Source organism: Giraffa tippelskirchi, chromosome 11 (assembly GCF_054371585.1).
Source record: "Giraffa tippelskirchi isolate mGirTip1 chromosome 11, T2T-mGirTip1v1.2.pri, whole genome shotgun sequence".
Classification (NCBI taxonomy): Eukaryota; Metazoa; Chordata; class Mammalia; order Artiodactyla; family Giraffidae; genus Giraffa; species Giraffa tippelskirchi.
In genome coordinates this window covers 122196987-122206749 of record NC_137285.1, presented here as the reverse complement: position 1 = coordinate 122206749, position 9763 = coordinate 122196987, and the positions used below count along the sequence as shown (strand labels likewise).

The 9763-nt window shown below is 42.5% G+C and overlaps 2 protein-coding genes across 2 annotated transcripts; both read left to right on the top strand.

The window, feature by feature from the left end:
• The first annotated feature begins 1623 nt into the window (after positions 1-1623).
• On the top strand, positions 1624-4827 carry LOC145525722 (olfactory receptor 52I1-like). Its single transcript, XM_081539243.1, has one exon. The coding sequence runs from the start codon at positions 1819-1821 to the stop codon at positions 2905-2907; it is 1089 nt and encodes a 362-aa protein (XP_081395369.1). The 5' UTR covers positions 1624-1818; the 3' UTR covers positions 2908-4827.
• A 2383-nt stretch (positions 4828-7210) lies between these two features.
• Positions 7211-8184, top strand: LOC145525721 (olfactory receptor 52I2-like). The gene is given in 2 exon segments (XM_081539242.1): positions 7211-8093; positions 8096-8184. Coding segments are annotated over 2 exon segments (972 nt in total).
• The last annotated feature ends 1579 nt before the right edge of the window (positions 8185-9763 follow it).

The window sequence follows — 9763 nt, the reverse complement described above, 5'->3', positions numbered from 1 at the left end:
CTCTATGGGATAAATGGAAGGGTAACACATATTTATGTGTTACCTGGTTAGACTTGAGAACCAGGTAAATGTTTGTCTAATGAAATGTAATGTTAGTTGCTCTGTCGTGTCTGACCCTTTGCGACCCCATCGACTGTAGCCTGCCAGGTTCCTCTGTCCATGAGATTAACCAGGCAAGAATAGTGGAGTGGGTTTCCATTTCCTTCTCTAGGGGATCTTCCCGACCCAGGGATCAAACCTGGGCCTCCTGCATTGCATGTGGATTCTTTACTGTCTAAGCCATGAGGGAAGCCCAATGTTCGTTTAGTGCTTGGCTAAAAAAGAAAATGGTACAGTAGCTGACTGGATTCTGAAACCAGTACTCCATCAATCTTTCCTACTCAAATCTTTAGGGAGAAGCCAGTCTGATGAGAAATTCAAGAAGGATCAAGAATCCAAAATCACTGCAGATGGTGACTGCAGCCATGAAATTAAAAGACATGTACTTCTTGGAAGAAAAGCTATGACAAACTTAGATAGCATGTTAAAAAGCAGAGACATTACTTTGCCAACAAAGGTCCATATAGTCAAAAGTATGGTTTTTCCAACAGTCATGTACGGATGTGAGAGTTGGACCATAAAGAAGGCTGAGTGCTGAAGAATTGATGCTTTCGAACTGTGGTTCTGGAGAAGACTCTTGAGAGTCTCTTGGATTTCAAGGAGGTCAAACAAGTCAACCCTAAAGGAAATCAGCCCTGAATATTCATTGGAAGGACTGATGCTGAAGTTGAAGCTCCAATACTTTGGCTATCTGATGTGAAGAGCTGACTTGTTAGAAAAAACCCCGATGCTGGGAAAGATAGAAAGCAGAAGAAGGAGATAACAGAGGACAAGATGGTTGGATGGCATCACTGACTCGATGGACATGAGTTTGAGCAAGCTCCGGGAGTTGGTGATGGACAGGGAAGCCTGGCGTGCTGCAGTCCATGGGGCTGCAAACAGTGGGACATGATTGAGAGAATGAACAACAACAAGTGAAGACAGTGCCCAGGGATATGGAAAGTTCTTAGCCTATATGCCCCTGAGGGGAGGGATAGGAGGTGAATGATAACAATAGGCTAGTGTTCAGGGTTAGCAAATAAACACTCTTCATATGAGATTGCCTGGAAACCCAGGGAAGAGTTCTCAGGCTATAAATGACTATTGTAAAGTCAACATACTCACACAATTGGTGCAGTAAACCACTAGCTTAATGTCTTGAGAGATGCAATATTAGGACACTGAGAGGTTGAGGAGGGAGAAGATACAAAATGTTATGTGTTCGATCTCAAGAAGTTTTACACAACAGTTAATAAATATTAGGAACTGAACATACAAGGGTAAAACAAAAAACCTTCCTTTTGTTTCTGTTTCATCCAACCATTCATTCAACTGTTTGCTATAATGAGTACATATATCTTCTTTTAATGGACGTGAACACAACAGCTGTGGGTCACACTCTTGGCATAAGGGATAAGGCCATGAACAAGACACACATGACTGAATACAAGAAAATCACAGGTAGAGAAGCTAAAAGGTCAATTTAGGTCCCTCTGAGGTCAGCATGGAAGAATCCCTCAATATAACTTAGGTTTGGCATGGGATGGGTCACGAAGTAGAGAAAACTTTCCAAAGGATGTAACTCATGATCTTTGAATAGTGATAGAAATTCGTAAGGCAAAGAATACTGAGACGGATGGAAGGTGGAGAAGGACAACTTTGTCACAAGTCAGTTCCTTAAACCTGTGGCCCACTGAGTTGATAATAATATCAGGCTCTTTTAACACCAGAGCTGGGAACATGTTTTACAGGATTGTATCCTTTTCTTACCTAACTTTATACATTAACAGGAAAGCAGTCTCATCTGCGATGCTGGGGTCACCCTACAACCATACAACGGGAGCCCCTGCCACCTTCATCCTGGTGGGCATCCCAGGTTTGCAGTCTTCACATCTTTGGCTGGCTATCTCACTGAGCATCATGTATACCACAGCCCTGTTAGCAAACACCCTCATAGTGACTGTCATCTGGACGGATTCCACTCTACAGGAGCCCATGTACTGCTTCCTGTGTGTTCTGGCCGCCGTGGACATGGTTATGGCCTCCTCGGTAGTGCCCAAGATGGTGAGCGTCTTCTCCTCTGAAGACAACTCCATCAGCTTTAATGCTTGCTTCACTCAGATGTACTTTGTCCATGCAGCCACAGCTGTGGAGACGGGGCTGCTGCTGGCCATGGCTTTTGACCGCTATGTGGCCATCTGTCAGCCCCTACACTATAAGAGAATTCTCACACCTCGAGTGATGCTGGGAATGAGTGTGACCATCACTATCAGAGCTATTATATCAATGACGCCACTGAGCTGGATGGTGAGTCATCTGCCTTTCTGTGGCTCCAACGTAGTTCTCCATTCCTACTGTGAGCACATAGCTGTGGCCAAGTTGGCTTGTGCTGACCCCAGGCCCAGTAGTCTCTATAGTCTGATTGTTTCCTCCATTATTGTGGGTTCTGATGTGGCATTTATTGCTGCCTCCTATATCCTGATTCTCCAGGCAGTTTTTGATCTCTCAAAGAACGCTCAGTTAAAAGCATTAAGTACATGTGGTTCCCATGTGGGAGTTATGGCTCTGTACTACCTGCCTGGGATGGCATCCATCTATGTGGCCTGGCTGGGGGAGGACATAGTGCCTTTGGGCACCCAAGTGCTGTTAGCTGACTTGTATATGATCATCCCACCATCTTTGAACCCCATCATCTATGGCCTAAGGACGAAGCAAGTACGGAAACGAATGTGGGGCCTGCTGATGCACTGCCTCTTTAACCACTCCAACTTGGGTTCAGGAATTCAGGCCCTTGAGCAAACCAGACAACTTCAAAGATGCCCTAGCTAACCTGGACAGTTCGATTCACCTGATGCCATACAAGGCCTAAGAAGAAGCTGTAAAGTTTAACTTTACCTAACCATTCAATTTCTAGCAAGGATGTCAATGAAATGATTTATTTTCTGATGAATATAATGGTTTGAATAAACTAGTATTTGAGTCAGAGATAAGTCTGGGCACAGGATATAGATTTGGGATTTTTCTTTCCTTAGATTCTGACCTACATTTCCAATTTAATATCCTACCAGACCCTCTGCAGAAGAAACCAAATGTTGGGTCTGCAATGTCTGACTGATTTTCTCACAACTGTTCTCCTTATATGATTATATGGAAGCAACTGTTAATGTACAGTACACTGACCTCTGAGCCACTGATGAATCCACTCAACTTGGATCGTGTGCTCATACCTGGAACGGAGTCTGTCTCCAGTCAAAATGGATTCCAGCTTATCTGAGGAATCACTGATGGTGGCCATTTTCGAACACATGTGCTTGGAAAGTGAAATCTGTTCATAAAATTGGTTCTTTGGTTCCAATTCATTTCGAACATACAAGTACATCCCTGTTATTAAGTACTATAAGATGTATCTCTGTTTCCTATGTACCTAGTATTGTTCAGGAAGTTGGAATGGTATACTAATCACCAGCTTTTTGTTTGTAAGCAATGGAAGCTAAGGCAATGTGAGTTTGCTTTTATTTTCTCCTTTCAGAAAGTCTTAATTTCAATAGTCAGTATATGTTAAAAAGAAAGAGATTTCATATGTAAGAGATACATATATTTGACTCTGGTGTATTTGAAAATCTTAATAAAATATAATTTCCAAATAAGTGTTGATGGCAAGTTACTGTATCTGTGTCTTAATACCTCCTTTGTACTGATAGGGAAACAATGCTAATTATAAAGTGCATTGAAGATTAAATTTAAAAATGAGCACATAAAACAATACCTTACATACTGTGCATACTTTAAAATAAACCCAATAATTTCTAAATCCATAATTTTAAAAGGTAGTCATAGGTACTATTGATATTGTATTCCTGTGTAGATAAGCACGTACGAAGTAACTGCTCCAAAAAGATCTGATGCTCAACCACCTAGCAGCCATAAATTTTCCTAATATTGCTATTATTTACTTGCTTAGAATGTATTCTATTTCTGAAAATCAAACAAGTAGGAATCAATCTCTAAAAATCAGATAAACTTATTTCGGGCCCTGTTTTCTTTTCAGAATGTGTTATATTCTTCTATTAGTTATCCTCTGAGGACATGAAACAAACTCTCTTCCAGTAAGCACCTGTCTCTCCTGTAACTCCCAATCTGGAAAGCTCCCTTGGGCCAGACGACAGGGAAGACTCAGTCTCCGGAGGAGTTATAGTGTTTGGCTGCTGGGCAGAGGTCAAGGGAAGCTGGGGTGTCCAGGGGAAAAGCAAGGTGATAGAGAATCTAAAGGGAAAGAGGGCTCCCAATGGGAGGGCTCTGAAAGTGACAACACTCCTCATCATGCCTCCATGTTGTTCATATTTGATCTTGTGTTGCTCCTCCTGAAAGGTCCTGTATAAATCCCCCTTCTTTTGGGTGAAAGAAATGTGGAACACCAGAGGAAGTCAAATAGAGAAAACTCCAGGGATGTGAGTAACTAACTTGGGAACTGGGTGTTGGACTTGATGAAGTCTCAAAGCCAGGGTCACCATAGAAAGGAGGATGTAAGCAACTCCACTACAAAGGGCTGGCCAGGTCTCGTGAGTACTGCTGATACCAAGATCACATTCTGGAAATCATGGGACAGCTGGGGAGATAAAAGGAACAGGATACACATGACTATTTTGGTTCAAAGCTGAGAGAGGAAGGGGTAAGTCTAACCTTGGAATGAAGGAGAGAGGGTTTGCAGGGACTAGGGGGAGTTGAGAGAATAAAAACTGAGCAGTAGAACTGATAGAAAGCATGTGTTTTTGGTCATAGAAGAGAGGCTTTGATTTATCATAAACACAAAGGCTCCATTTGACTGAATTATGGATTACTACTTTTACCTTTAAGACAATTTTCATTTGAATTGAGTATTTCCCATCCTTTAAATAGAAATAAAATATCCTGACATATCCTATGATTTTGTTATTGAATTAAGTGTCTTGTCTAAGCTTTTCTTTAGTATTGGCTCTCCAGCTCTTCAAGTGAATGTCTCTGCAGGGTTGAAGGCCGAGGCAGATTGTGGTCTGAAAATGTTTTAGGAGAGCTTGGCCAGAGCTTTCTGAAGAACAGTGCACCTCAAGAACCAGGAAGCAATTGTATATCTTGATCTTGGTGGTGGCCATGAGGGTGTGTTCATATTCTCACAGCTAAAACTCAGACTGTCTATTTTACCACATGGATGCTATATTTCAATCAAAAGTTAACCAAAAAATAAAGAAGCAGGCAACAGTGTTAAATGTTCTGGATAGGTCAAGTAAAATAAAGACTGCAAACATTGGACTGGCAACATGTCATTGATGGAGGTAATTGTTGATCTTAGTAAATTTTTCTCAGTAGCAGCAGACAGAAGAGTAAGATAGTATTACTTATAAACAGACCCACCAAACCAAATGTTCTGCCAATGGACCAGACTATTAAGACATGTAAATCTCTAGCACTGCTAATCAAGAAAAAGGAATGAGGGAACTAAAACCACACAGAAATGAAAGGTATGACTGGCAACAACTTGCCAAGGATAGAGAGGAGGGATGGGCAGGCACTAGATGAGACTTCTCTCAGAAGAAAGGTACATTTATACAGGGCAGAGATCCAGAGAGGAAGATCCTGGATCAGAGGCAAATAGCAGGAAGAGCCATTCTGATTCCTCAGATTCTCTTCAACTCTTTAAGGAAAGATGCTCAATCTTGCTTTATGGCATCTGGGAAACACACAGCAGTCTTAAGGATACCCTGAATAATTTTCTTTTTACTCTACACTATTATTCTACTTTAAACAGCTTTCCTTTATCTTCTCATGATCTGATGTCTGAGACACTGAAGATCTCTCACCCAGTGGTTATATGCAGTTAGGTTCTCTGACTATAAAACAGAGCTCATTACTTTATTCAGTCTGTTCCATTATAAGGCATTTCTTATGTTTAGGGTTTTGTTTTTTTGTTTCAATAAAGACCATAGTTTTCAATTATATCCCATAAGTTTGGCTTATTAGAAAACTTCTGAAGACTCTCATCAAGGTTTCTGTTGGTACCTGGGTGTGGAGTCAATTAGCGGTAGGCTCTCCAGGGGGTAACTGGAAGGGACAAATGTGTGTTGCCTAATTAGCACTGAGAACCAGGTAAATGTTGGTCTAGTGCTTGGCTACTGCCATTGATGGGATTCTGAAGTCAGTTCTCCATCAATCTTACCTACCCAACTTTTTAGGGAGGAGCCAGAAGTGATGAGAAATCCAAGAATGGTAAGTGAAGACAATGTCCAAGGATATGGAAAGTTCTTAGCCTTTTAGCCCTTAACTGAGGGGAGGGACAGGAGGTGATAACTAACAACTGGATAGTTGCAAGGCTTGGCAAATAAGCACTCTTTATTTAAGGTTGCCTGGACACCTGGGAAAGAGTTCTTGGGCTTTATGTGAGTAGTGTAAAGTCAACACAGTCACACAATCAGTGTTGTGACCCACTAGCCTGAGGCTTTGATAGATGTAGTATTAGGGTAGTGAGAGTTTCAGGAAGGGGAAGATGAAAAACATTACATGTTAAATCTAGGAAGTTCATTGTTTCATTCAACAATGATTATATATTAGGGACGGAACATACAGAAATAAAAGAAACATTTTTTTCTCTGATTTTTCATTCATTCAACTCTTTGCTATAATGAGTACACATATCCTCTGTTAATGGACTTGTGCACAACACATCTGGGTCACACACTTGGTATAATTTATAAGACCATGAACAAGACACACATGATTGAATACAATAAAGTCACAGGTATGGTACTGGAATGATCAGTTTAGGTCCCTCAGAGGTAAGCATAGATGAGAGCCCATAAAAGCTCTGAAGCTACCTAATTTAGTTTTGTCATGAGATGGGGCAGAAAGTAGAAAAGACTGTCCAAAAGATGTAACTCATGATCTTTGAATAGTGATAGAAATTCGTAAGGCAAAGAATACTGAGACTGATGGAAGGTGGAGAAGGACAACTTTGTCACGTGTCAGTTCCTTAAACCTGTGGCCCACTGAGTTAAGAATAACATCAGGCTCTTTTAACACCAGAGCTGGGAACACGTCTTACAGGATTATATTCTCTTCTTACCTACTTTTATACATTAACAGGAAAGCAGTCTCATCTGCGATGCTGGGGTCACCCTACAACCATACAACGGGAGCCCCTGCCACCTTCATCCTGGTGGGCATCCCAGGTTTGCAGTCTTCACATCTTTGGCTGGCTATCTCACTGAGCATCATGTATACCACAGCCCTGTTAGCAAACACCCTCATAGTGACTGTCATCTGGACGGATTCCACTCTACAGGAGCCCATGCACTGCTTCCTGTGTGTTTTGGCCGCCGTGGACATGGTTATGGCCTCCTCGGTAGTGCCCAAGATGGTAAGCGTCTTCTCCTCTGGAGACAACTCCATCAGCTTTAATGCTTGCTTCACTCAGATGTACTTTGTCCATGCAGCCACAGCTGTGGAGACGGGGCTGCTGCTGGCCATGGCTTTTGACCGCTATGTGGCCATCTGTCAGCCCCTACACTATAAAAGAATTCTCACACCTTGAGTGATGCTGGGAATGAGTGTGACCATCACCATCAGAGCGACCATATTCATGACTCCTCTGGGCTGGATGGTGAGTCATCTGCCTTTCTGTGGCTCCAACGTGGTTCTCCATTCCTACTGTGAGCACATAGCTGTGGCCAAGTTGGCTTGTGCTGACCCCAGGCCCAGTAGTCTCTATAGTCTGATTGTTTCCTCCATTATTGTGGGTTCTGATGTGGCATTTATTGCTGCCTCCTATATCCTGATTCTCCAGGCAGTATTCAGTCTCTCCTCAAAGAATGCTCAGTTAAAAGCATTAAGTACATGTGGCTCCCACGTGGGGGTTATGGCTCTGTACTACCTGCCTGGGATGGCATCCATCTATGTGGCCTGGCTGGGGGAGGACATAGTGCCTTTGGGCACCCAAGTGCTGTTAGCTGACTTGTATCTGATCATCCCACCATCTTTGAACCCCATCACTATGGCCTAAGGACGAAGCAAATACGGAAGCGTACGTGGGGCCTGCTGACGCACTGCCTCTTTAACCACTCCAACTTGGGTTCATGAATACAAGTCTGTTCAGACTTTGAGCATTCTAGCCAATCCAAACATGCTTTAGTTCATATGGATGGTCGGGTTCACCTGACACTATACAAGCTCTAAGAGAAAGCTATAAGGGTATCTTTGCCTCAGTTCAGTTCAGTACAGTCGCTCAGTCGCGTCCAACTCTTTGTGACCCCACGGACTGCAGCACACCAGGCCTCCCTGTCCATCACCAGCTCCTGGAGCTTGCTCAAACTCATGTCCATTGAGTCAGTGATGCCATCCAACCATCTCATCCTCTGTCGTCCCCTTCTCCTCCAGCCTCCAATCATTCCCAGCATCAGGGTCTTTTCAAATGAGTCGGTTCTTCACATCAGGTGGCCAAAGTTTTGCAGTTTAAGCTTTAACTTCAGTCCTTCCACTGAATATTCAGGACTAATTTCCTTTAGGATGGACTGGTTGGATCTCCTTATAGTCCAAGGGACTCTCAAGAGTATTCTCCAACATCACAAAGCATCAATTCTTCGGCGCTCAGCTTTCTTTATAGTCCAACTCTCACATCCATACATGACTACTGGAAAAACCATAGCTTTGACTAGATGGACCTTTGTTGGCAAAGTAATGTCTCTGCTTTTTAACATGCTGTCTAGGTTGGCCATAACTTTTCTTCCAAGGAGTAAGCGTCTTTTTATTTCATGGCTGCAGTCACCACTTGCAGTGATTTTGGAGCCCCCCCCACCAAAAAAAAAAGTCAGTCACTGTTTCCACTGTTTCCCCATCTATTTGCCATGAAGTGATGGGACCAGATGCCATGAACTTAGTTTTATCAATGTTGAGCTTTAAGCCAACTTTTTCTCTACTCTTTCACTTTCATCAAAAGGCTCTTTAGTTCTTTGTTGCTTTCTGCCATAAGCGAAGTGTCATCTGCATATCTGAGGTTATTGAAATTTCTCCCAGCAATCTGGATTCCAGCTTGTGCTTCATCCGGCCCAGAGTTTCTCATGATGTACTCTGCATATAAGTTAAATAAGCAGGGTGACAGTATACAGCCTGGATGTACTTCTTTACCGATTTGGAACCAGTCTGTTGTTCCATGTCCAGTTCTAACTGTTTCTTCCTGACCTGCATACATATTTCTTAAGAGGCAGGTAAGGTGGTCTGATATTCCCATCTCTTTAAGAATTTTCCACAGTTTGTTGTGATCCACACAGTCAAATGCTTTGACAGAGTCAATAAAGCAGAAATAGATGTTTTTCTCTTGCTTTTTCAATGATCCAACGGATGTTGGCAATTTGATCTCTGGTTTCTCTGTCTTTTCTAAATCCAGCTGAACATCTGGAAGTTCTCGGTTCACGTATTGCTGAAGCCTGGCTTGGAGAATTTTGAGCATTACTTTGCTAGCGTGTGAGATGAGTGCAATTGTGCAATAGTTCGAGCATTCTTTGGCATTGCCTTTCTTTGGGATTGGGATGAAAACTGACCTTTTCCAGTCCTGTGGCCACTGCTGAGTTTTCCAAATTTGCTGGCATATTGAGTTGAGCACTTTCACAGGATCATCTTTTAGGATTTGAAGTAGCTCAACTGGAATTTCACCACCTCTAAT